General features: G+C 44.8%; 2 protein-coding genes across 4 annotated transcripts in view; one reads left to right on the top strand and one right to left on the bottom strand.

Annotated features, from left to right (window-relative positions):
* LRRTM3 (leucine rich repeat transmembrane neuronal 3) overlaps positions 1 to 19,184 on the bottom strand; it is an 83,386-nt gene extending 64,202 nt beyond the window's left edge. The window contains exons 1-2 of one of the 3 annotated variants that reach the window (XM_066555003.1): positions 18,794 to 19,184; positions 16,918 to 18,449 (exon numbers count right to left, since the gene is read on the bottom strand). In XM_066555003.1, the coding sequence (XP_066411100.1) occupies positions 16,918 to 18,449; positions 18,794 to 18,797 (1,536 nt within the window). In that variant the 5' untranslated portion in view covers positions 18,798 to 19,184. Of the gene's footprint in view, positions 1 to 16,917; positions 18,587 to 18,793 lie in introns of those variants that run through there. The other 2 variants (XM_066555004.1, XM_066555002.1) reach the window with 2 other exon arrangements.
* Positions 1 to 27,841, top strand: part of CTNNA3 (catenin alpha 3) — a 431,599-nt gene that overhangs the window by 178,701 nt on the left and 225,057 nt on the right. The window lies entirely within an intron of this gene.

Raw genomic sequence — 27,841 nt, 5'->3', positions numbered from 1 at the left:
TTATTGGTGGTGATGTGCTCATTACCAGGTGGGTCACTGCTTGTTTTCATTTCAGCTGGATTTCAGCAGTTTATCATGGACAGGCGTGGCCAGTGCTGCCTCCTGGTGCTGATACAAACACTGGGATAAAAGTGGGCTTTTTTTAAGGCTGGGGTCTTTTTGAATGAATAGCACAGCATCAATATGCTTTTGCTAAGTCATCTTGGGAAGGACAAATATGGTTAAGCAATGGAACAGAATTTTGTCTGGCACTGTGAATACAAAGTTATTATTTCCACTGACATCAATTAAAAAGCTTATTAATAGTAGATTGTTAAATGAGAGGTATAAAATCTGATTTTAGTCCCTATCTCAATTTTCAGAAAGTTCTCATCTGAATAGACATTCCCAATAACAATTTCCCAACCTTGTGACCGTACATAAATCTCTGAGCAATCAGATTAAGAGCCACTTTAGAAAAAACAGCCATAATTCACCAAGTGGAATAAGCCTTTTAAAACAAGTAAAATGAAACCCTCTATTTATTCTGGTGGTGATGATTGCTGGTATGAATCTTGTGAGAGTTCTGGCTTGTTTATTTTGTTGGAGGTGATACAGTGCTTTTCCATGCAGTGTTGCTATGCTGTCAGGCATTATGTTTCCCCTAAGTTCTGTAGGCCACCATCATCTGTTTTATATTTGACACTGGAGGAGGAGAGCCTGCCAAACCACAACAGGCAACAACAGTGGTGATTATCAGCACTGAGTAATTGTATTTTATGGCTTGACAGGCTATAGGTTTCAAGCAACGTTTGTGGAAGTGTGCTGTTATGGGATTAAGGTTATGTTTTAGTGTCGGAAATTCTGTACCTTTGTAAATGTGGGTGGAGGTGTCTGGGGTTGCTCCCTTGCTGCTACACGATGCTGTGCTCTCACTTCACATGACTCATGTCTCCCCCCAGCTTCCACTTTGTGAGTAAGAAAACAATCACTAAAATAATGGCTGTGGGAGGCTGAGCATCTGCTCCCAGTGCTGCCATGGCCTGAAAAGAACCTCATTTCTGTACAAATGGCATTGATAATGTCTTGCAAAGTGTTTAGAGACTCTCTAATGAAAGGTGCTTCAACATTTTTGATGTTGAAGTACTTCAAGGACTGACATTTATTTCTAATTAGAACTAATTAATTCTATTGTTGAAGCAGTTGAGGAGAAATGTTATAATCTTTAATTTATTAATTGATAGATTACTGACTTGATGAGCTGTTTATTTCCAGTTTGGAATTACTGGAAAATTACTTTTTTCCCCATATTTGATACTAAAACTCCAAATAAGGAAAATATTTTCCAAGTTGATGGCTTTGATTTCTGCATTCACCAAGCAAAGCAATGAAAGAGAAGAGATGTAGAGTTCCTATAGAGGATATAATCTGGAAGAAATCTTTATGTCCCTATGTACTAAGTTCTGAGAACATAAGCAAGTTGAAGGTTAGCAAAGTTCACTACAGATACTCGGCTCACTGGGGGACTGACTTGACTTGGAAAAATGAAAATAATTTGGTGGTTTCTGGCCTGCTTTGGCTTGGGAGGAAGTGGTGAGCAGTGCCCTGCTGAGCAGCAGCACAGGTGGGAACAGTGCATCCTGTGCCAGGCCTTCCCTGGAGCAGGAACAGGGAATGGCAGTGGAGTGCATTCAGAATTCATTACTGGGAGCCAGCAGCCTGCAGCACTCAGGAAAACCCAACCCTTCTGACACTGTGTGTTGGCTCAAGGCTCTTTTCCCTGAGCAGAATGTGGGACAAGACACAAAGTGTATTATTACCTGGTTTTCACCTGCAGTCAAGATGGCTGAACTCCCTGACCCTGATTTGTAGGAGATGTAAAGAACCAGTGGTGCCACCTTCCTTCCACTGCAGAGCGGCCTGCTGGCTCTGCTGCAGTTTGCTGTGTAATAGGAACTGATGGCTCCTATTTAATCAGTCAGGCCTTTGATAAACAGAATGCAGAAAGGGCTGTTGATGATGAAACCATCCTTCTCTGCACTGCTGCCTTACCTCGCCCCTTGTCCAGTCTTTAAGTTTTATAAATCTTAAATGAAATGATTCTGTAAGCTGAATAAAGGACCCCAGTTTTCACAGAGTAATGCTGCATGCCTGCCTGGTGTGCTGCATGGCAGGGAGGGTGCAGCTGAAGTGCAGCTGCTGGTGTTCCCGTTGTGTCCCCTCCTGCAGCCAGGCCCTGGTGCTGTGGAGGGGCACTCTCAGCTGCCCTGTGCTGCCAAGGCAAGGCTGTGCTGCAAAGGGCTGTGATGCTGGGGCAGTGGATTTGTTGCAGTCACCACAAGTCAAGCTTATTTACTGAGGAAATTCTGAAATGCTAAGGCCTCTTGTCAGCATGACACTACTGTCCTACTTTCATGGCAGTGATTTACAAAGTGCAGCACATGGGAGTCTGTGGAATTCACCTCACCTTTGGGAATGCTCTGCTGTGTGAATGATGTATGAAGGGTAAACGTCCTGAAACAGCCTCATGACTTTATGGTAACCATACCCTCAAAGTCCTCAGGCCAGTGGGTTCTCACTAAGCTTTGTCCTGGGATTTTGTGGCACACTTACCCTTTGGGAGGTGTTTTTGTCTTGAGTTTCAGTGGGCTAGTCTGAGTCAAAGAAAAGGGGAGCATGAAGGTACAAGAGGGATTTCCTGATTTTAATAGCAATAGGGTTTTCAGCTGGGTTCATATGGGTGGTGGAAACAAAGACATGAATGTGCTGTCCTGGCCATCCCTCCAGCCTTGATTCATCTTGTCCATTGACAAGAAATTCAGGGTTTGAAAGACAGTCAGGTGTTGCCTACTCAGTGTGACTTCTTGGGGACTTAGTGAACTGGCCACTGTCAATCCAGGAGCTATTTCTTTGTTAAAAAGCAGAAAGCATCTCTGGTGCATTTACTTCAACTCGAGAAAAAATTGTTAAATCCCTTGAAACAAAGTTTGCATTAGAGCTGGGAGAAATGACATGGGGACTCAGGAAAAGCTCTTCCTTCTAACTTATGCCAAACATTTGCTGCTTTGCAGTATTTTACTCCAGTCTCAACTTTGCAGCTCTGAAGGCTGCAAGCCTGAACTAAATTCCTGAAATTATAAAAGCATAAAATAAAGTGAAGGTTAATGGTCACTGGCTTCTTTCCCACAGGCTCTGCAAGCTCTGATGTGTGGAACACTAACAGAAAGGGAAGGCAGAAGGCAGTTATATATTGTTGTTCTTGCAGTCAGTGTTAGTGCTGTCAAGCAAAACAACAATTGCTAAAAAATAACACACCTGCCCTGACAGTTATCCTGGGAAAGCTGCTCTTGGAGACCTTGGGACCAGCCCTGCTTTGTGCATTACACACTCTGTAACAGAGTGAAACTAGCAGAAGGAGCATGTGCCCTGATCTTCCCTGACCTGTGCTGCTTCAGGGGCTTACAGAGAGGGTAAAGGTGTTTGCTGAGGTTGTCAGGCTGCCCAAAACTTCCTTTCAGTAGGATTCTGCCAGTACCCTTTTGCAAGAGGAGCTCTAATGAATTTGCCCATTGGATAGAAAAATATGGTTTTAGACAACAGCTTCTTGTCAGTATTTTGGGAGGAAGCTCATTGGAAAGGTAAATGTAAAGCAGATGAGACCTTTTCCAGAAGGATGCAGGAGTTACCAGCTTGCTGGAGACCTCCAGTACTCCTTGGAAAAGAAGCACAGGCCAACCTGGTGAAGGTGTTTGAGTAGAGCTTTTGAGTTAGGGGTGTGACTCAGAGAACCATAGAATGGCTTGGGTTGGAAAGGCCTAGAAGACCATTTCCTTCCACCCCCCTGCCATGGGCAGGGACACTTTCCACTGAACCAGGTTGCTCACAGCCCTGTCCAACCTGGCCTTGAAATGGAGGATCATTTTAGAGTGCTGCCAGAAATTATCTGGGGGAATGACCAACTGCTCCAAAATGGGAAGGAACTGACTCAGACACAGACAGAGCTGAAACTGAACTGAAGGGGATGAAGTTTCAGGTGTCTGTCCACATTTTTGCCATTATTGGCTGAATGAGCTTTGTAATTATCACAGCAGTTTTTATGAGGTGTAACAGAAATAGGGAGGAGCTGTGTTTTCAGGGAATTTTTTGACTGGTTGACTTTGAGGCATTCCTTTCTTCCAGGCTGTTTTCCAAACAGTTTAATGGCAGTACAGCTTCACAGATTTGCAAACCCCCTCTTTCTCTCACTGGCATTAGCATGCAGCACCACTGCAGTGTGTTAGCAAATGCCACATAGCAGCTGGATTTCCACAGAATTTCAGTCCTGCTTCATCTACTGCCTGGCACAGGTTCCCATCAGCTCCTGCACTTCACTGTTTACTCCTTCCCTTCAAAGCTGTTAATTCGTTCAGTAAAATTTGGCATACAGATTTATGCTGGAAAGAACATGTGACAGTCTCTGTGTTCTCTTTGTGTTGGGGATGCAGAGAAGTGGAAGAGGAAGCATTAAATTGTATAAAATAGGTATTAAATTGTAAGAAGGTGCAGGTAAGGGGTATAGGCTACAGATATTCAGGAAAAATCTCTACAAAAAAAGTGTTTTATTTGAAACCTTTTAAAAAGGGGAAGACTCCTTGTTCCAGGGTGTAGAATGTAAATTTTTGATTAAATCCTGAAACAGCCCTCTTAAACAGACACAAAGTGCTCTGTGGTCCCAAGGAAAGGGATCAAGGGTTATCCAGCTGCAGCTCTCAGAGCCTGTTAGAACCATGCATTTTAATGAACCCTCAGCCCAAGGAGTGCAGGCTGCACCCTGCAGCATCCCTGCCTGCCTGCAGAACTGGCCCATCCGTACACAGAGCACTTCTATTTGCACAGGCCTTTTCAAGTACATTTTAAAAATCCATTTGGGAGAGATTAATTAATAATTAAGCTAGTGTGGAATTAATCTTAGGCAAATCTGCTTCGTTTTTGCAGTGTAAGGAGGTGTCTTGACTGTCAAATCCATATAGTGACCCATTAAAGCACTGATACCAGAAATTCAATTCTCTGTAGCTAATCAGCATCCTCTTACAGCAGGGAATCATTTGAGATAGCTTTTGTTTTCTCATGCATAATAATTTTTGAACATTATGTTAATTTTCACTAAAAGTTGATGGGACAGGGTTCCTGCAGAGGGTACAAATATTCCAGACTGCTTTACTTTATTTTTTTTCATCGTGTTTGAGCATGAATCACTTTCCTGTACCTCACCTTATTTACTTGATCAGCGAGTCTTCTCTACTGGGGGAAGCAATTTAAAACTATTGTGAAAATGCTCTAACATTTCTTGGTTCCTGGAAGCTCACTTGCTGCTGGAGCTGAAGCTGTAAACAAGGCTTTACAGGGGCACAACTCGGTAGAAATTCAAGGGCATCTGGTACATTTAAATGTAGCTCTTGGATTTTCTTTTTCCTTCTGTGAAATAGCTAATCAAGAGAGGAGAGGAGCTCAGATTGAAGGAAAGAAAGGGACTAGACTGGGAGAGAGAAATCTAAGAAAGAAATCAAATAATGCTATTTTTCCTTTCAGTGAGAACTAAGCCTGATGTAGGGGTTTTCTGCAATTGGGAATTTCCCTTAATAACCTTCCTTAAGGTTATAGGCAGAGACAGGAAATCCTGCAGTTGGTGAAAAGGATGAAAATTCATAAATCCTGATGTTACTAAATTGAAATTAACTTTGCAAGTTTTGGATAACAGGGATATATTCCTTTAACTCTCATGTTCCCCCCCATCCTGCTGTAGTACATCCATAGTTCTGTTAATCTCTTTCCAGTGCTCTTCTGAGCTAATTCTAATAGGGGATCTATCAAAATTCATTAGAAAAATACATAAGCCCAGGCATGCTGTGCAGTCAGCCATTGGTGTTCACACTGTTTGATGAATTAAAATGCCAGGAAGTTAAGCTAAGACACCATTCTGACAGCATGCCCTGCTTCAGGATGGGGGAGCTCCTCTGCCTCAGGGAAGGAGGGCACCCATCTCTGGCAGGTGCCTGTCAAGCCCCACTTACATACACGAGCACATTTGCAAGCAAAGCAGATTATTTTGGTATCTCTCTCTGTTGATACTGGGGTGTTGGCATAAATGTGGGACACTTTCAGAATCTGCACTGGTTGGAAGTAATGAGTACTTGTAATAAATTCTCACTACAGAGTCTGCAGGAGCATTTTCTTTTCATCATCTCATTAACGACTTAGAGCCATTAACAGCTTAAAGTGCTGAGTAAGGATTTACATTTAATTTTCTGTTCTTAGCTGACAAAATGTATTTTACACACTTGATGGATGTAATTAGTGTGATGAGGCTTTAAAAGAAATTGGCTTGGTTAAATTTAGAATGTGCCATGTCAGTTTATACATGAAGCCAAAGCATACATATCAGTAGTTCCATGGCTTTGGAAAATGCATTCTATTCATATTACTGATACATTCTATTAATATTACTGATGTATAGATGTTTTTAATTTATGATACCAATACAGTCCAAATCCAACATGCTTTCACATTTGACAGTGCAATCCCTTATGTTACAATTTCAAATCCTTTTCTACTGCTCTTGCACATCACAACCTGCCCTTATGTGCTATGGCTGCAGACCAGCTGTCCTTTGGATAGCAGGGAATTGTGCATGGCTGCCTAAGCTCCTGTGCTTTTCTAAACTTCCATAAAAGCAGACCTCCATGGAAACTGCTGGACTTCAGTACCTGCAGACTGAGGCAGCTGCACTGCCCTCCCAGCCCCTTTTCCCTGCACTGCTGCTGCTTTCTGCTCAGCCTGACTCAGTGCTCAGGATTCCCTTGTGGAATGTTTTCCCTCATACCTTCTGTACTTGTTGCTTGCTCACTAGAAAAATGAAACTCTTGTTTGTGCTGCCAGCAGCAGCAGGGGTGGGTAGAAGGTGTTGTCCAGTGTGCTTGGAGTAAATCTGTTCTTTAATGAAGGATGAGTTTCTGTCTGGTAATTGGAGCTTCTGAACTCATGTCATAATATTGCTGGGCTTTGCTGCAGGCCTGCATTTTGTGTCAGTAGTGTAACCTGGGAACTGCTGTTGAAGATAAATCAAAGTAGAGACAAACATTTAGTCCCCAAAGCAGAGAGGCTGTTGGAGCTAGGTACAAGTAGCCTTAGGAGGAGTTCCAGAGCTGGGTTTCCATCCCTTCTGCAGGGATCCTGTGTTGGAAGGAGGATGGTGAGGGTATCACACTGTGAGTCACAGCTCAGGGGATGAATGTCCCAGTTGGAAAGGGCTGGGATGTGCACAGTGGATGTGTCTGGAGCACAGGGGATGAGTGTCCCAGTTGGAAAGGGCTGGGATGTGCACAGTGGATGTGTCTGGAGCACAGGGGATGAGTGTCCCAGTTGGAAAGGGCTGGGATGTGCACAGTGGATGTGTCTGGAGCACAGGGGATGAGTGTCCCAGTTGGAAAGGGCTGGGATGTGCACAGTGGATGTGTCTGGAGCACAGGGGATGAGTGTCCCAGTTGGAAAGGGCTGGGATGTGCACAGTGGATGTGTCTGGGGCACAGGGGATGAGTGTCCCAGTTGGAAAGGGCTGGGATGTGCACAGTGGATGTGTCTGGGGCACAGGGGATGAGTGTCCCAGTTGGAAAGGGCTGGGATGTGCACAGTGGATGTGTCTGGCTGGCTCGGGGTGTTCAGAGAAGCTGGCTGCTCTGGGGCAGGGCAGGATGAAGCTGACTGCTCTGAGGATGTGACTCATGTCACAGATGGCTGCAAGGCAGTGCTGCCATCTGAGAGTGTCACATTACAAGATACAGTGCACTGCTGACAAAACTCTGATGTGCTGGCATGTTATTTGATGTTACTCTTTTTTTGAAGAGGAAAAGATGATCCTTTTGTCATACTTTGACTGTTTTTGTATAAGATTACTATGATTGTTATTAGTGAGAAATTGAGGAATAAACTCTTCTGGCTAAAAGAAGCCAGACTTGAGAATCTGTAGCTGTTTTTTAAGGTGAACCATAGTTGATTATTTTCTGAGGTGAGTTCACTGTAACTGTGTGCCAGGAATTAGTGCCAGTCCTTTTTGCAGCAGGTCAGAAGGCAGTTCCCCAGCTAACAACAGCCTTTTTCAATGTGCAGCCCTGCCACTGTTACTGAGGTGGGTCTGCCCCATCTGCACCTCACTGAGGCACAGCTGCTCCCTTTCCCTTGCAAGAGGATTTGCCAGCATCTCTGGGGAGGTAACTTTTCAAAATAGCTTCATGGAGCTGGCCAGAGCACTTTGTTATGAAACATTATCTCCCCTCCATTTCTCTCCAGAACTGGACATTTGAACAAGACTCAAGGATCACAAAGGTTGAGTGCTCAACTGGTGCAACAAATGGGTGAGATTGGGTGTTTAAATTCGCATTTGCAGGTTTGAAAACCTTTGCTGCAGTCTGCTTTAAAATAAACAGGATAATCTATAGGAGACTGAAAAAAGAGTTACAGCACACTAAGATTGTCTGAAGTGTTTTTCTGTTTGACTCCAGCCTGCTGTTTGTAAACTGTGTTCCCTTTCTCTGCTTTTATCACCTGCAGCTTTTGCACAACTCATCACAGGCTGAATAATGCTTGTGCAGTGCTAAATAATGCATTTTAACAAATTAAAATCAAATGAGACAGCGTGTATGCTAGAATATACATTATGAAGTCTGTATTTTTGGAACAAGGAATCCATTTCTGATGCTTGTGTTTTCAGTGGATTTGTATTACTAATGTGCTACTATTGCTCATTATCTCCCCGGGGCTGTTCAGGGTTCCCAGCTCCTCCCTCTGCAGCTCTTTGTGATCCCGAGGGCAGCGCAGGGAGCAGCCACCAGGGCACATTGGGATGCCCACCAGGGCTCTTGGGATGCCCACCAGGGCTCCTGGGATGCCCACCAGGGCTCCTGCAATGCCCACCAGGGCTCTTGGGATGCCCACCAGGGCTCTTGGGATGCCCACCAGGGCACATTGGGATGCCCACCAGGGCTCTTGGGATGCCCACCAGGGCACCTTGGGATGCCCACCAGGGCTCTTGGGATGCCAACCAGGGCTCCTGGGATGCCCACCAGGGCACCTTGGGATGCCCACAAGGGCCTTGGGGTGCCCACCACAGCACCTTGGGGTGCCCACCAGGGCACTCTTGGGATGCCGACCAGGGCCTTGGTATGCCCACCAGGGCCTTGGGATGCCCACCAGGGCTCTTGGGATGCCCACCAGGGCACCTTGGGATGCTGACCAGGGCACCTTGGGGTGCCCACCAGGGCTCCTGGAATGCCCACCAGGGCCTTGTGGTGCCCACCAGGGCCTTGTGGTGCCCACCAGGGCTCCTGCAATGCCCACCAGGGCCTTGGGATGCTGACCAGGGCACCTTGGGATGCCAACCAGGGCCTTGGGATGCCCACCAGGGCTCCTGGGATGCCCACCAGGGCACCTTGGGATGCCCACCAGGGCTCCTGGGATGCCCACCAGGGCACCTTGGGGTGCCCACCAGGGCTCTTGGGGTGCCCACCAGGGCTCCTGGGATGCCCACCAGGGCACTCTTGGGGTGCCCAGCTTTCACTGGGATCCTGGCTTGTACCTTTGAATGTTTGGGGCCCCTTTTCTCCCCTGACTCAGAGCTGAACCAGGAAGGGGATGATAATCTCATTACATTAGTTTGGAGTCCATTTGTGAGCTTTGCAGCCTTTAGGGAACTAGAAAATATGAATGCCCAAAAAATCAGAACCATGAGTTCTACAGTGCCAACTGCTGTAGACATTAGGTGAAGAACTGGATGCCAACATTCAGTAAGTTGTTCCTGACCATAAAGGGCACATGGAAGAGCCAACAGCACAACTGAGGATTTGCCATGAAGATCAAAATCAAGGCCAGGAGGATGTGCTCAGCTAGAATAATGTACATGAATAAGATACACCTGTGAGCTGTATCTTATCAGTTCTGCAGCTGTTGGAAATAATCACATCAGAAACAACAACAGTAAGATGGAATATGTTTAGACTTTTTCCAACACCAGCTCAGTCCCACAGCTTTGGAAAGAATGTCTTACATTATAGGAAGGTATTTTCTTCCTGTCACTTAGTAAGGTATGAAAGAAAAGAGAAGTTTTTGTTTGATGTCTAAAGATGCCCAGAACCTGACAGTAGCAACTTAAAAAAAAAAAAAAGTTTAAAATACTTCCAAGAGATGCAGAAATGTTTATTTTATTTGACATTCCATTTTATCTATGTATCTATGTATCTATCTATCTATCTTTCATCTATCTATCTATCTATCTATCTATCTATCTATCATTTTGTATCTTTCACTTCCATTTTTTTAAGTTCTGGAAAAGCTGAGTGGCCCTTCTGACTTTTTACTAGTGCTGTAAGCCACATGCAGTCCTTTCCCTGAGTTTTCTTCTATCTCTCAGTATAATTATGGACATGAACAGAGGTGCCCATGAGAATGCAGTGTTTTCCTATCAGTACACCAGCCTAGGGGTAGAGTGCCACTATAGCCCTTGGCAAGTACAGGGGGTACTACTGGATTTAGTGAGAATAACTCATAAAGGCTGAGTTCATGGTGGCAGCTTCTGCAGGCTGCTGCCACTGTCCCTGCACTTAGGTTTGCTTTCTTCTTAATTCTTGCAAAGGAATCAAGGAATTAGGGTCCTGAGAGACTGACCTAGCTAGGTAGTGGCTGTGTTAGTTTGGGGAGGAAATGGATTTGCACACAGAACGGAGCAGGTGATTTCCCCTCAGTGGTGCAGGGAAGCACTGAACCTTGTAATACATTTCTGTCCTGGTTTGGGGGTAAGTAGGTGAGTAACTAAAATATTTTGTTTGTCACATGTCCCTGTGATATATTAGTAGAGTTTGGCTGTCACAAAATGCTGGGAAAATTAGCAAGGTTAAAGTGTAATTATGAATTCATACATGGTGTCAATGCTGGTGTTGGAAAATTCAGCCTTCAGGCAGGAGTGCAAACTGATACACAGGCGATGTGTTGGTCATGAACACAGGAAGGGAATGGCTTTAGTGGTTAAGAGGACCTGTGAGGGGTTTTTGGAGGACTTTTTTTCAAGATTACACCTCCGTCATTCAGTTGCTTTTTGGCAAACAAAAGAGTTTGTGGGAAACATTAACAAACAGTAAGTAAAGAATGAAATATTTTGTTTTGTTAAAGAGTTTGGTTGATTTTAGTGATGAAGAATCTTAAATGTGTGAGTTTTCACATGAATATCTAATATTTCCTGTAATAACATCAGTAGGTCATTAAGCCCTTTAGGAAGAAGTTAATAAATAGGAATTAACTAGCCTTTTGCCCCTTCTCAGTAAACAATGCTTATTCTTACATTACAGTGCCAGTGCTGTGGTCATTATGGTGTCACAGCGTGAGCAAGACAAGACTTGCAGGGAGATGTAATTTCTGTGATGGATTGGTGGAATAAGAAGACAGTGCCTACTTGCAAATCTTTTTTCATTCTTGCTTTTATGATGTTTGTGCTCGTTCCAAATGAGATTTGCAGGTTCTCTGGTAGGTAAAACGTTGGCCATCAGCTCACAGCTAATTGTCCCAGAGGGCCTTGGATAAAACCCTTCTTATTCTGTTATGACCTCCTGTTGAGCTCTGTCATGTTTTACTGCTTGTGTGCCCTGCTGTGCTCTGTTGGTGGTGATGCCAGGGAAGAGTTTGGCTGTAACCCTGAGAAATAACACCACAATCAAAACTTTTATCCTACTGTGATGGTACCCACTCTCAAAGGCCTTGCTAGGGATGAAAAGCAAAGCACTGGAGCATGGACTGATAGGTGACCTCCCAGTGCACCTGAAGCCATCAAAAGTTAGAATTACAACTGTATTTCCTCCAGTGTGGAGGGAAATGAGTTCCTGTGCACCTTCTTAGGGGCAGTGAAATCTGAATCTTATCAACAGAGCTGTAATCCTGAGTTCATTGTCTTCTGTCCCTCACTGTGGTTTAGGATCATAGCAGGAACATTGGCACAGAGTCACTGAGACCCAGAGTAGTTACAGCAAAACGTCCCAGAGGTTTTGCCCAAGCAAATATGCTGCACATTCATGTCATATTTGCCACTGTAGGACTTTGCTATTGTTTGTGAATTTGATCTTGCATCATTTGCTTCTTGTCTCTTTGGACATTGTGTGTTTTTGAGAAGAAGTTCTTACTTTGGCTTGTTCCCAGGTATTGAATTGTCCTTCTTTTAATGTCTAATAATATCTTTCTCTCATTATTATAAACTATAGAAAAAAATTTTTAGTCTTATGTTATTAGGAGATTGAATGAGTTGTTTGTGGCCTGAGTTTATTTTCTAGTCTATTAAAGTGGTGTTTTCTAAATAATAAGTTCTAAACCAGAGGCCACAAACTTGTTAGAGTTCCTTGTATACTCCTTGCCTTCTCCTGGCAGTAGTGACTTCCACACTGGATAGACCATTTCCTGCAGCTTTCATCTGCTCTTATTTCCTCCATGTATTCAGTACATGCAGGTTGTGGCTGCTGTACTCAGATCCAGTTGAATACTCACTCTGCTGCAAGGGTTTGATGCTTCTCCTGTGTGACAGAGAAGGATGCAAAGGGAAGAGGCAAACACATCTCAGTGGGAATTGATTTATGCAGGAGATACCTGTGATTAAGCTCCCTACCCACTGGATGTCACTATTGTTCCACAGAAATTCACCCATGGAATATTTATCTAGCACTGAGGGCTGACAGCAAAGACCATTTGCCTGCAGCAAACTGAAAATTTCTAATTGTATTTGCAGGCATATTGTATATTTATGTTCATTTTGCAATTGAATTTTATATGAAGTTTCACCATTTTATACTAATAAGAAAAGAGAGCTTTGCCAAACCTTCAGCTGTGATGACTCTGGAGGTGCAGATAGTGAGTCATGAAACCCATGAAGCAGAGGAGCTTGCAGTCATTATACTCAAGCCACTTGTTCTCATTATTATTCTCTTACTCTGCAGTTGCTGGAGGTGATCTCAACATGGTGAATGAACATTACCAGTCTCCTCAAATTTGCTTCGTGCATTAGTTATTTTCTTTTCCCAAAGATGTGCATTCTGTGTGGTGTGTTACTCTGAAATGGCTCTTGAATATTCCATGAGCTGGGTCTCTGAGAGGCCAAGAGTGCCTTGGCAAGGAGGAGATCCGGGTGCAAGGGCTGGGTTACACTCCCAGCACTCAGCCTCTGTGTGATCCAGCAAATCACCTCAAATCTCTCGTGTCTGCTTGCCATGGTCTCTCAGTGTCTCACAGAAGGTCCTGACTGCCCTTAACGTGTTTGGGGTGCTACAATGAAATGAAGCAGTCTGGTGATTCCATCTAACATTCATCTCAACATTGTCTAAATACATGTAGGTGCCAACCCAGTGACAATGACACTGGGCATGGAAGAGTCCTGCACTTTGTCTGCAGCTTGAAAAGCCCTGGTCTTCAGTGGTAGCCCCAGAACACCATACATGTCCCAGGAAAAGGAATAGTAAATGACTAAAAAATCCCAAAAATGAACAGGAAAAAAAAAAGAAAAATACACACATCTTCAAGACCCATTGCTGCTCTCCTAAAATTGGAATATGTAGGTGGTATCAGCTCCATTAAAGAGGAACCAGGTCATTGGAGACATTTGGTCACACCTCCTTCCTCAACTTAGTGCCTAAAATGCTTGTGTGAAAGCTCCCAGGTTTGTGAGAGCCATGGTAGCTGCTGTGGCTCTTTGACATCCTCTGAGGATTGCTTGGCATCACCTCAGTGAGGTTTTGACAGTTTTGTGAGAGACTGGCACCAAACTATCCAAAAACCAAGACAAAGTGGGATCAAGATTTTAGATCCTGGAGAGAAGCAAAGGAGAAATTTCTTTGCTGGAACCTTTGAGGCTTCAGCACTTCATTTGTATTCAGGAGAGGGGCAGCCTTTCATGGGGACTAAAAGTTGCTTAGGCAAGACCAAGTCATTCCCACAAGATTATTAGAATTGGTGACTCTGGTGGCCTTGCCACCCAAACCAAGTCACTTCTGGAGTGTTTCATTTGACAGTGGTGAGGCTCAGGTTAGCTGAGTTCATGTGGGTTTTGCCCACATGAGAACATGGAGTTCATAATGTGCTTTAAGGGGCTGTGGAGCTGGTTCAAAATGTTTTCTAAGCCATAGGCACTAGAGTGGGATTTAAAACCTTGGCTCACAGGCCTTGGGCTGTGCTCAAGGTTCAGAGAGTTCCACTGGGTGTGTTTTGTGCATGGTCAGCCAGTGGCTGCATTGCCAGTGACCATGGCAGCAATCACACACTGGCCCTGACGTGTTTGGAGACACCTGCAGCTGCAGTTCCCAGGCTGGCAGGGAACTGGTGATCTGAGCATGTGTGTGCATGAATACACGTGCTGGATTTCTGTTACCATCCATTAATGGCAGACCGGCCTAATTTTCTTTTTCATGCCTATAGTTGATTATTCAAAGGGAGCTACTGGTGGTTTTACAGGTATCACTTTCTGAAGGAGGCTGTGGATTGGTTCTTTCTGAGTAATGTTTAGAACAAGGCATTAAAGAAACACAAAGCCTAATAAGTCCAATTCAATTATAGACAACTCTCACAATCACAGTCCATTAAAAGGTTTTAGAAGATGCATTGAATATTTCTGAATAACAAAAATTCTTAAGTAATAGTATGAAATTATTTTCTGATTGCAGTTAGCAGTCCTAAATTGAAATATAAAAAATTAATTTTATTTTTATGTGTATTTATATTTGTACACACACGTGTGTGTGTGTGTGTATGTATGTATATATGAACATCCATATATTTTGGGGCAAATCTCTTGTGTTTTGGCAGTGCCTAATGTTAGTCACCACTGCAGAGATGAAAGCCTCTGAAGTACTGGGATGGTTGTTAACATGAAGTTTATAGCAAACTCTAATGCTTCAGTACAGAGGTAACCAGGATGTGCTGGTAGAAAACTGAATCCTGCAGTAGCTTGGATAATTAAATGTGTATTGACTTTTTAATAGCAGCTTCCAAGGTACAATTGAGGTGCAGCTCTGCTGTGCTGCTGAAGTGTCTCAAACACTTGCACTGTTAATGGTGTGGAGTCCTGGTACTCAGGGAAATGAGGTCTCTCTTGCAGGGCTCAGTACAGCTCCAGCTTCCACCCTCAGCTATTTCCTCACTACAGTCCTTGAAAAAGAGAATGGTTTCATTCCATGAAAAAAAACCCAGTCCAAACCCTTTCAAGGGTATTAGTTCTTTTAAGAGATGTTTCTGTCTTTGTTTTCATTGTATTGAGCATGTTTCAAGGTGATTTTCTATAATTGGGTTTTTTCAGTAACAATTCAGGAGAACCTTCTGTTAAGGTTTTGCTTTTTCTAATCTGCTGCAGTGAGACTGCCTTGTAGAAATGTTCCTTCCCAAGTGATTGAAGATGTGCAGTTTACAAAGCCAAATCAAGTTGCAAAATGGAGATAATTAAATTATTGACTTCTATAAAGGTGCTGCTGTATTATTTCATACCCTCCCTTCCTGATAATCAAAATAAGAGGTATGATTTATTTGCAAATATGGGGGATATTCTATTCTTCTGCAGCCAACAAAATACATGATTTTGGGAGAAGGAAGGCAGGGAATAGCTGGGTTACAAATCTGTATTTTGCCCACAAGCACTGGTGTATGACTAGACATTAAAACTGAATATGTGTGAATTCTGTAATGTCATTTGGGTTTTGGTAAGAGAGGAAAATGATTTGTCACTGATTTGTGTAAAAGGATTTTTGGGTGTACTCCTCTCACATCAGTGAGTAACCAGTTTTCTCTGAAAGGTCTTTGCAGCTGTAGTATGTCTAAAATGCACAGTGTTTGGCATTTTAAGTGATGAAGCTTTATTTAGTTATTAGAGGGACACTGTGCAAAACATAACACACAACCTTAGCAAGCCTAGCCCAGCCAATAAACAGAAACAGAAGAAAATGATGGATTTTAATGGCTTCCTCAGCTACATAAATGCCTTTGACAGTCCTGAAAAGAGAATTCCTAATGAGAGCTGAAACAAATGTGTGCAGGAAGTGGTCTTGCTTTTGCTGCTGCACATTTGAGTTCCTCTAATTGCATCAATAAGGAATTTCTGCTCCTCATCTAATGAATGCCTTTTGACTATTTTCTGAAAGGCAACTGGATGTAGGGATAAACACTGGCACCTTTTGTATGAAGTCACATAAACAGGTTTCAATTGCTAGCTATGGGCCCTAGAAACACTGTGGTATAATGCAGTACAGTAAATACCACTGTACCTTTTTATTTTTAATTTTTTATTAAGCCTAGGTTTCCCTATGCTTTGCCTCTGGTGTGATACTTAAAGGGTGCTTTTTAGTCTCTCTTGTGTTGAGCAGCAATCAGGCATTTTTTCAGAGCTGTTCCTGCACCATCTCTATCCTCAGACAACTCAGAATTCATATGATACTACAGTACCTGGACCTTTACTTCGTTCTGGGCTCAAAAAGTGAGTTTTAGAGCAAGGACTGGGTTTGGGGAGGCAGAGGGGGATACCCTGAGTTTGATTTTTTTTTCATTGTTGTCATTTTTCTCCCTAAACAGAGGCACAGTTGGTGCAGGTGCAGTGGATTACTTATGAAAGAAGTTTTCTATTTAAAAACAAGAGAGACTTTAATGAGGTCAGTAGAGGGTTTGTACAATAGGTATTGTATTAAACCAGAGCTCAGGCTTCACATTGATTGCGGTATTTAAATTTCAATGAGTTGATTATGTATGAGAGTAAAATGACCCGTATTATGAATGTACAAAAAAGGGACATGGAAGAGCTGTGCCAGAAAAGTGAGAAAAACGTTCCCTTTATAGTCCCTAGAGTTCAATAAAGCACCACTATTTCCCAGCTTTTAAAAGCTCTTTTATCACAATGGTTCATACCTCGCATTCCCTGGAGCCTGATTTGTTATACGTGCAGGGTCCCGTTCCATTCAGCAGCATCTCACTGGTCTCAGTGTTGGTGGGTTTGTAATCTACATAAAATTCCTGTGTGCTTGGAGTCATTTGCTTCAGTGACTGTCTTTTCTTTTTCCTGTGCCTTCGCATGAGAGAGCGCTGCTGCAGCTGCTTCATGCTGGCAGGGTAGCGCTTCCATGACACATAGATCACCAGCAGGATCACCAGCACCGACAGGAAGAGAGCCACGCTGCCTGCTATGATTTTGTGGAAGGAGATGTGCTCTGTGTCGTGCTCGGGCTCAGAGCTGGCTTCGGTGGCTCCCATAGTTGGGGGCACAGGGGGCTTGCTGTCGTGTTTAGGCCTGGTGAGTTTTGGTTTAAATGTTGGCTTTGGGAGAGCTCGTGCTAGTTCGAACCTTTCCGTGGTACTCTTGCCACAGATGCTGTAGTTTTTCACTGCATCAATAACATTCACCCCTTGCAGCTCTTTGGGGCTGGCACAAATAATTGTATTTTCCCTCAGCCCTTTAAAACTTTTAAGCCAGTTTACCAGAGAACAAATGTTTCTGCTGCATTCCCATATATTCCCGGCAAGGCTGATGTCATTGAGAGATATCCAAGAATCCAAAATTTCTTGACCAATAAATGTGAGCTTGTTTGAATCCAGGTTGAGGCGCTGTAAATTGGGCACACACTGAAAAACACTAGGTCCACTGAAAGCTTCTATTTCATTGCCAGATAAATCAAGTCTTTGTAATGAGCTCCAGGTCCAAGACATAGTTTGTCCTATCACACTGATTTTATTCCACTGTAAATAAAGGTTTTGAAGGCTGACTAGCCTTGGAAAAAGTGCCAGGTTGAGCTTAGAAAATTGATTGTGCTCCAGATGAAGCTCTTTCAGTCTGATCATACCTGCAAAGACATTCCTTGCTAAACTCCGGATGCGATTATAACCCAGGTCCAACAGTTCAAGGTTCCTGCAATCTTGAAATATTCGAACAGGGATGGTTCTTAGGGAATTGGACCGCAAATGTAAACTCAGCAGCTTCCTTAAGCCCCTGAACTGTTCAGATCCCAGAGACTGCAGCTGATTGTATGACAGATCCAAATTCCGGAGATTTGTCACAGGTCTGAAGGTATTATTAAGAAAATAGGAGATTCTGTTGGAACTCAAGATCAACTCTTTTAGTCTGCGTATTCCACTGAAAGCATTTTCGTCAATATTGCTGATGTGGTTATGGTCTAAATAGAGCCAGGTGAGTTGATTAAGACCTTTAAATTGATTGTATTTTAGTTTTTGGAGGCTGTTATATCGAAGGGACAAACCTAAACAACCAGCAGATATACTTGAGGGAATCTCCTGCAATTTCTGAGATTCACAATATACCATTTTGCCTTCACACCTACAGCCCTTAGGGCATCCTCGTTCAGCAGAAGAAAGCATTGTCAGTAATACAGTAGGGGCTATTACCAGAGCTACAGCTGATCCGCTCAGTAGCCTAATTACATTGAAACCTGGAAATAAAAACAACTTAGAAAAGTTATCCCCCCACACATCAGTCATTTTTTTCAATCATGCTAATATCTTTTACTTCAGCAATCATTTACAAAGCCCTAGCTTGACTCGACTACTTTTCACATTGGGGTTTTTTTTTAAACTCAGCTTTTTTTTTTTTTTTTTTGTTTTGTTTAAGAATACCTCAGTATAACTACTGACAAATAGTTGGGTAAAAGGTGTAATCCCTAAGCTATTTAAGTATAATAACAAATCACATCAAGGTACGTTTATGGAGTAATTAAAGCACAGGCTATGCAGTAACTATGAACTATAAATTAAAAAGGTAACATGAAAAACATACCCATCCTTTGTGTTGTTCAAAGGTCGTCCTTAGGTCTTTTGTTTTTTGCTTAATGTGCCACAAGCATGGCAGCCCCTGTCAGCTGCACTGTAGTGAGTCAGGGCTCGCTGACACCCAGGAAGAAAAATTGGACCCCTTGGGAGATGGACCGATTTTGGAACATTATTCTTTGCCAGCCGTGCAGAGCACTCCAAGAATAAATCAATCCCAACACAGCATTCGCAGCAAAACGTCAAATTCTTCCTAGGTAATAGGATCTTCACGGATATTACGGTTTTGCATCTTTCTAGTTAGGAACCTGGCTTTTAAAGCGTTGCTTCATAGGAGCGGCCGTCGGTGGGCGCAGCCCGCGGCGCTGCGCTCCGGGCGCTGCCGCCCCCGTGCCCCGGGCCCGCGGCTCGCTGCCGGCCGGGCGCGCCAGCTGCGGGGAGCCCGGCCCGGGACGCGGCTCCGCCGCTGCCGCGCTCGCATGCCGAGAGCTCCGGCCGACTGTGCGGGCTGGCGCCGGGCGCAGCCTTATGTAAAGCTGCCCCCAGCGGCAGCGGCACCGCGGGCATGTGCAGTGCCTGCCTTCCCTTGCAAATGAGCGAGCTCTCCCGGGAGAGCGGGCGCTGCTCGCTGCGCGGTGTGCACGGCTCCGTGTGCGCTGCCCGGGGTGCCGGGTTGCCCCGACCCTCTCTGCGTGCTCCTGAGTGCTGCCCTGCATCCCTGAGCTTTAGAGCTCAGCGGCAGCTGCTGAGACTTTCGTCTTAAGGGCTGACGTGACGTTTGTAGGACATAGATACAAATTTTTGGTTGGAAAGATTTTTTTTTTATTACATTAGATGTGTTCACATAACCTTTTTGTTCCACTCACTATTTTTCAGTGAAGTATCAGGCCCCTCAGTGTGTCTCTTATCAAGTGCTTTAGAGTGGACTCTATTTTTTACAATGTGAAAAATGTTTTTGGGGTTGACATTTTCCATTTTTGCTTTTTTCTTCTCTGTTAAAAGGCTCAGTGCCAGGAGGTTAGAAGAGAGTACTGTGCTCATTTATTTCCCAACTTGCTGTCACTTTGTTCCACAACACTAACACTTCAACCACAGGCTTCCAGAGCCTTTACAGCACAGCGACTACGCAGCTTGGTGTAGTACCTTAATGAGGTGAATTGTTTTTACTGTTGTTCAGGACAGGGACAGGGTTTTATGTGAAGGTACAGTAATGCTGAGCTTTTTATATGTGTGATGCTCTACAGTCATCAAATACCACCAAGAGAGCCACCTTGTCTTTCCTGAGTTTTCTCTTCTTCCCTGCGTGCTGTGGGGAAAGAACACATGCTCTCATCTGGGCAGAGCAAGGGTAAGATGGTGTTACAGCAAATCCACCATGCTGGCAGCCTTCCTTCACTGCGAAATATGTGATCACAGATGATGGCGGGCAAGTGGAAAATCCTGGCTCTTTTTGTGCAAGAATGGGCAGGGGGCTGGGAAGAATTGTGCTGCTCCTTAGAAGAGGAGTGCAGAGTGCAGTCTTCAAATGCAGCCAGACAGTGCTGAGAACACTCTGCCTTTCTGGGGGAGAATCTGTAGCCTTGGAATAATGTGCTCTGGCTTTTCCCTAATTATTCACTGCTGTGAGAATAGAATAACTTAAAAATCTAAAATTTTCCAGGCATTAAAATGCCACCTTTGCTAGTATTTAGGCTGTGAATGACCTCAGGTTTACAGTAATCCCACAAGTATTAATAAACCAAACCAGAGCTCCCAATTGAGGAGTGCAGTCCTTCCTGGCTAACACCTATTAACATCTTTCATGTCAGAAATATATTCCTGTGTCACGGCACGTTCTGTGAGAGTTCTTCTCTTTGGGGCAGATTGGTGGAGAGGGAAAGGGTTAATTGCTCCATTAATCCCTGTCAGCTCACCATCTCCCATGCTCTGCTGCAGCTTGTTTGGGGCTCTGCAGTCTGCTCTGTAGGGTCAAGGAGCAGTGACAAACTGCAGAGTGCAGTGGGAACTGAGCTCTTCTGCTGACAGTGGTGTCACGTGCCAGCCTGGTGTCCTGGTATAGGCTTTCCATCACTGCCTTGGGCTGTCTCTGTTCTTGATGGAGCAGGAAGAAGACAGCTCAGACCTTTGGTAAGTCAATTTGTCTTTTGGAACTGCTGCTCTTCCTCCGTTGACAGTAGATGTCTGTGAGAGGTAAACTCTTTATTGAAATGACTCTTTTAGATTCCTAAACTTAAATGGGCTGAAATTAGGTTTGTCTCTTCACCTGGTTCAAACACAGCATGTTAAATTTCCAATAACATCCAGATCCTTTCTCCTGAAGAATTGATGCAACTTAGTGTATGGCTGGCACACAGCCTTCTTCCCAAACTTTGCCTGTTCTCTGGCTTTTCTTTTTTTTTTCTTTTTCTCCCTCCTCCACCTTGGTTATGGAGTTAACAAATAAGTTCTTGGCCACCATGAGTCAGCAGAGCTTCAGCAGCTTTCCTAGGGTTTTAATAATTGCCAATATACTGGACTAATAAGAGGGAACAGCCACTCTTTACCAAGAGTTATTTTCATTTTTCTGAAAGGGGTGAGACATCAAGATATGAACAGAGAGAGCATCAAATCTATGTTAATGGATTGCCAAATTGAATTTTCTTTACTGAGATCCTTTTTGAATTACACAAGCAGGAAAAGTGCCAGAGTTTTTTAAGATTACATTTCTGTGTCTTTATACAGCAGAATAAGTTCTTCTCCAGTTGTGGAAATAAAGCTCCCAGTATGAAACAAATCCCAGTATGAAACATTTCTTATAAAATTTTAGGCCAATCTGGCCATATAAACTATGACAAATAAAGAATTAAATTAAAAGCTGTGTTTTACATCAGAAGATACTTTTGCCTTGTATCAGCTACACCTTGTCTATCAGTGCACCCCCATGGGGTAACCATTCAACTCATGGAACTGGACAATGAGACCTCGAGGCCCAAGTGGTTGGATTCTCTTATGGGTGAGCTGTGGAGAGCTTCCATTAGAACTAATCCTGTAACTCCTGAGTGCCCAAAGCCAAGAGTCTGCTGCTGCCTGGTGTGGTTTTAGCTTGTGCTCTGTGTCAGTTCCTGTGCATCCATTCTGCAGGACAGTTGCTGTAGGCTCCCCTCTGTATCACTGCCAGGCAGCCCTGCCTCCTGTCCAGTCCTGGAGCAGCAGTTCCCAGGCAGGGGCAGGAGCCAGAAGGTGCAAGTGACCGAGGTCCCAGGGGCTTCATGCTGACTGAACACAGCTCAGCAACAACGTTATTCCATCTGCCTGAGAGAAAAGTATTTTAGCCTATTCTGCAAAGAAAAACTTCTTAAGAAAAATATTATATTTATTTGTGTAGTCTTGAACACAAAGCTCAAGTCCGTGTTTTGGGGTTTCAGCCCTAAACATAAACTGAGACACCACAGAACCTGAGATGCTTCTAAGTTTTGAGTTTTATGACTCCATGACCACTCTTAATTTTTTCCTGGGCTTTTTCTGAGGGGAAAATGGCATAGATCAGGAAATACAGTGGCAAATGTTCTACTGGATAAGTCTTAACATCCATTCAGATGACAAGAGATGTGTTGGGCAGAGCCTGTGATGAACACATAGTTTTCTTTGTCTACATAACAGAGAAGTTCACAGTTGTTTGGAAATTATGCACTATGCTAAGGTAGTCATAGCTCTTGGTGCTAAACTTTCAGTAGGTTTTTTTATCTGTGTATTGTTCTAGATTTTTTTCATTGCTATCTGATTTTGCACTAATTTGCTTCAGTTTAATTTCATGTTTGGTTTTGGGTTTTCTTACGTGGTTAAATTATACTGTGTTTTCTTTTTCCATTCATTCTGGCTGAGTTCTCTGTACCTAGATGAAACTTCCCTATGGAAAGCTTAATATGAACTGCAGCCAAAATTGTAAGTTGTGAAAGAAAAAGTGGCATTCACTGTGAAAGCCTGTTGATCTACAGAGCTGGTTTGGAACTGAAACTTTGCACAGAGAAAAGGGGAATCAGCAAATTGTGCATTTTTTAGGGTTATGAGAAGGCACCTGTAATAGCCAGGTACATCTGTTCGCTAAGTACATTTCAAAAAGGGAGGGTGACAATTATCAGGCATCAGTAGAATGGGAGTGAGGGGGCAGGGAAGTGATGTAAACTTCCCAGAGTGTAAGAAACCAGGTGCTAGTAGGATTCCATGCAAATCAATCAAAAGCTTCCTCTGTTCTGTCACATGGTTCACCTTAGCCTTCCTCAGGATATTCTGTGCTTACTCTTTAAAATCCATTTAATGATGATGTTACAGAGAAGAAAAAAGAAAAAAAAATAATTAAAAAGTTTCTGTTACTCCCATGAGAAGTACATTCAGGAACTCAGTCTCAGCTTTTCTAGACACAGGGCATTATGTTCATAGTGCACAAACTTTGGAATTCAGACTAGACCAGAATACAGCTTTTTTCTGCTCACAGACAGAGCTCTCGGGTCTGGGAGTGCCTTTATGTGTGAATCACACATCCCTTTGGGGAGCTGTAGTTAGCAAGTGCCGCGCTGTGTTCTGTTTGGGTTTATGAAGTGACACCATGTGTCCTTCCCTTGGCTTTATTCCCCTATAAAGGAGCCAGGAGTCAGCTGGGTTAGCAGTTGTAGCTTGCTCTCAATGGTACTGTGGTGTGCTATCACTGTATCGTTAGGAGAGATAAGTCTAATAAAATGTGTCTGCAGTTTTTGAGCCGGTGATTAAATGAACCTGCTGTTCCATGAGGATCAGATTAGAGCTGGGGGCGTGCAACTCCCAGGGTAAATATCAGAGCGTGGGAGGGCACAGGGAAACTCAGGATGCAGCGCTGGCTGAAGGCAGACAGAGGGAGAGGGAAGTGTGAGAAAGCCAGGTTCAAGGAAGAAGCAGGCGAGGGAAATCGAGGCAACAGAACATTTTCTGAAGAAATAGGGAAAGAGGATTGAGACTAGAGAGGATCTTATCCCAGGAGTTGAACTACACTGCCCTAAAGGAGCGTGGTGGTCAATGGTAGGTGAGGGAGATGGATAAATGGAAATACTCTCTTGCCCTTCTGCTAGGATGTATTATTTTGCAAGGTCTCCCCCACCTCTGTGAGGGTGAAAGGATCCCGTGTTACACTCACCAGGAAGCTGAGGAGTGTAGGAGCCGTGCTCTGGGAGGCAGTGTGCCCTGTAATATGGGGCAGCTTGCAGAGGACACCAGGGACACATCTGTCAGTGTGTGTGCCCAGCGGGTCCCTCAGGGCCTTGGCACAGGGCCACATGGGCTATTGCTTCCCTCATGCACACTTACACACTGTTGGAGAAGGAAGCTTTTCCAGATGGGCACTTGTGCTTAAGCCTGACCATTGTGGACAGGTCACAGGGGCCTCTGGCTGCCCTGGGGGAGGGAAGGCTGCACACAAACCTTTGTTCACAGCATCCACAGCCTGGATGTTTTGTGACCAGTCAAAAGTCCTTTAGCCTTAATGAGGCACTGGACACATAACTGTGCCCAGGCTGGCTTTTTGTCCTGTGATTTTGAAGCTGTTTTGAGGGTGAAAGGAATGAGGGATTTGTCTTTACAAACTGTGGGCCTGCTGGTAGGTAAAACTAGCAGTGAGAGATAAAAGAAACAATGGGAAGAACCATAAATTCCATAGGAATTCCACGGATTGACACAAAGAAAACAAAAGGGGGGGAGGGTTATACATTAGAAGGGAGTCTCAGGTATGAGACATTTTGGGAAGTCTGTACCTCTGAAGTACCTCAGGCAATGGGGAAGAGAGACAGACATGTGGCCAGGAAATGAGGATAGAAAGGAGGCTGCGTCCTCCAAAATTTTGAGAGACACCAGGGGAAATGCCCCATGGCCTCTCCCTGTATTTGAATAAAATTACAGGACTCCTCTGTCTCTTTTTTGGATATAAACCTCTGGTGTTTGTGGATTAATTTTCCTGTCAAGGGCAAGCAGACTGCGTTTCAGTCTCATCCTCCAGAGACAGCACATGAGATGCAAAGCTATCGTTTTACTTACTCTCTGCAATTCATATGACCACTTCTGTTTCAGTGGATTTAGTGTTGTTCCGTTCAGGCTTATCCTCCAGCATCTTCCTGAAAAGTTAGTATGAATAGAAGCAGCAGAAGGTGCTAGAGGATGAATGATCATGGAAGTAAAAATTAATTACGTCTTCCACATAGTGCTTCAACCTGCAGAGCATGAATGATCCCCACCATAAGTGCCCTGGAGATGTGTAGGGGTGGTATGCAAGGCCATGTTGGTGGCCTCTGCTTGTGATTGTGCCTGCAGTCTGTGTGAAGGTGCCAGAGAGATCAGGTTAGAATAAACCCAGGCTTGTTGTGAATGCTTCCCACTCTTCCATGGGCTGGGATGCGATTGCTGGAAGAACGCCTACTGTCTGATTGTCCAGCCAGCACTGCCGGGGTTTGGGTGGCCTGGTACTGGGAGATCCTGAGCTATCACCATGAAATGTGTTTGTCTGGGAAGAACGATTTGTCTGTCTTCGTTTAAAAGACAAATATCTGTCAAGGAAGGTGGAAACCTTCCTGGAATGGAAAGATGACCCCTCCCTTTGAAAATTATGGTGCTTCCAGGCAAAAGTATGGGAAAACGGAATAACAGTTCCTTACTAGAATATATATATATATGTATGTGTGTGTATATATATATATGTAACAAGACAGAACAATAGCAACAATAAAAACTATAAAAAAACAACCCCAAAGAAACCAGGTAACAGCCTTTGCCCACCCGCTGAGCACTTTCGGCTTTGGCCCGGCCGGCAGGGGGCGCTGTTGGCGCCGTGTGAGGGAGCGGCGCCTCATGGCCTCGGGGGCTGCCCCTCATGGCCTCAGCGGTGCCGCCCTCATGGCCTCGGGGGCTGCCCCTCACGGCCTCAGTGGAGCCGCCCTCATGGCTTCGGGGGCTGCCCCTCATGGCCTCAGCGGTGCCGCCCTCATGGCCTCGGGGGCTGCCCCTCATGGCCTCAGCGGTGCCGCCCTCATGGCCTCGGGGGCTGCCCCTCATGGCCTCAGCGGTGCCGCCCTCATGGCCTCGGGGGCTGCCCCTCATGGCCTCAGCGGTGCCGCCCTCATGGCCTCGGGGGCTGCCCCTCACGGCCTCAGTGGAGCCGCCCTCATGGCTTCGGGGGCTGCCCCTCATGGCCTCAGCGGTGCCGCCCTCCTGGCTTCGGGGGCTGCCCCTCACGGTGCCGCCCTCATGGCCTCGGGGGCGGCCCCTCGAGCCCCGAGTCTCTGGGCGGACGGCGGCCCTGGCGAGAGGGAGCTGGCACGGGCTTCGCTTTTCCCAGGCGCTCATGTGTGCGCTGTGATGCCATCCTGGCGATGGCAGCGCCGGGGTTCCGGTCAGCACCTGGGAGCTGCTCTCTCCGGAGACAGGGAGGAGCTGGGGGCCTGTTTTCCCCTGAACACCCGGAGATGGTGAGGGTCTCCCGGCGCTGGCGGGTGCCGAGAAGCCCCAGTCAGACGGGCAGCAAGGAGAGCTCCGCAGCAGCAGCGAGACCCTCAGTAGGACAAGTCCAGCACCAGGAACCAACCGAAGTGCTCCGCTCCCCGCACAGCAGCCGTGTCCCCCTCAGCTAAGAGGGGGACATTGCCCAATGCCCCTTTCCCCCTCCCTGGGAGATTTCGGTGGAGTGCTCGAGCCACTGGCCAGTTCCTTTGTATCGCAATTGCCGACTGTTCATCCCCCGGGAGTCAGTTTCCTCTCTTCACAGCGTGAGGTAACAGATTTTTTCAGGTAACAGATGGGACGGGATTCACTGAAAAACCCAAAGCAACAACTCTCCTGAGGGATTTGACTTGTACCTTGCTAGAACAGTTCTGCATGTGCCTCAGGGGCGGCCTGTGAGGGATGGCAAAGGGAATGAACTTCCCGGGCAGCCAGATTTACATGGACATCTCATAGAACAGGTCTGTTCAAAAAGTCTTCAAGGGCTGGGACATCAGTGTAGTGGCGTTGCACAACTGAATCCAAGCAGGACTGTAGCCTGGTCCCAGGGAAAACCAGTAATGCTGACAGTGTCCAGTTCTGGCCAAGGGAAAGGAGCATGTGCTGTCGTGTTGGTAAGAACAGGAACAGTAACGTTTGACTGAAGACGAGCTGGTGGTAGTGCCAGCCGTGTGGCCGTTTGCACAGTTTTGATGTTCACCAAACTTTAGACCTTTTCAGTGTTCCATGTGTATGTGTAGTTAAATCCCTCCGGGCTGGCCTTGCCTCCTCAGCTGTTCCCTCTGCCCTCATGCCTTTGCTTGTAGCTGCCCCTTTTACACTCCTACCCTTTGCCTACATCTCTGGATTAGTATTTGTCATTTGCACAGCACGGAGCACACATAGGTGATGCATGTTCACACATTTCTTAGGAGTGTCAGATGTGTACCCTGCCATGCATTTAGCTCTGTGGGGCCCCAGATGAAGCTGCCTTCATGTCTCGCTATGTGCTGAGGCTGTAGAATTAATTATTCTGTCAGGTCAGCCCTGTTTGCTGCAGTGGCTCCTTGACTGCTGAAGAAGAAGCTGGCAAGAACTTCCATTATAGGAAACCCATGACATCCACATAATATCAGGAACCATTATAACTTGTCCAAATCTGAGCTTTTATTCTAATTTTTTGGTGTCTCAGTGTCTTCACTTATGAGAGAGGAATAGTAGCATGTAATTATTCTATAAGCTTATCAGCATAATAGATGATTTGCTTGACTTTTTGTCTGACACTAGTTATATTCAGACATATACCCTTGCCATCAGTTAAGCTGTCTGTTCCTTTTTGGAATTCCAGCACAGGTTTTTCTGTATTTGTATTGTTATGGGTATCATTTATTTTGATGCCTTTTTTTGAGCTTGAGTGCCCAAATAGCAGGATTCCATGTGAGGACAGTGTACTTGTCAAATACAGAAATACAGACTTCTATTTGAAATGCAGAATTATCTTTTATTTGTGGTTAATAAGTTTCCCAATATCTGTTCACTTACAGAACCTTTCTAATGTTACAAGAGTACCGTTTTGAAAATGACTGCA

The sequence above is a fragment of the Molothrus aeneus genome, chromosome 8 (genome assembly GCF_037042795.1).
Source record: "Molothrus aeneus isolate 106 chromosome 8, BPBGC_Maene_1.0, whole genome shotgun sequence".
NCBI lineage: Eukaryota > Metazoa > Chordata > Aves > Passeriformes > Icteridae > Molothrus > Molothrus aeneus.
Note: the sequence above shows the minus strand (reverse complement) of the source record. Positions and strands in the feature narration are given on the sequence as shown.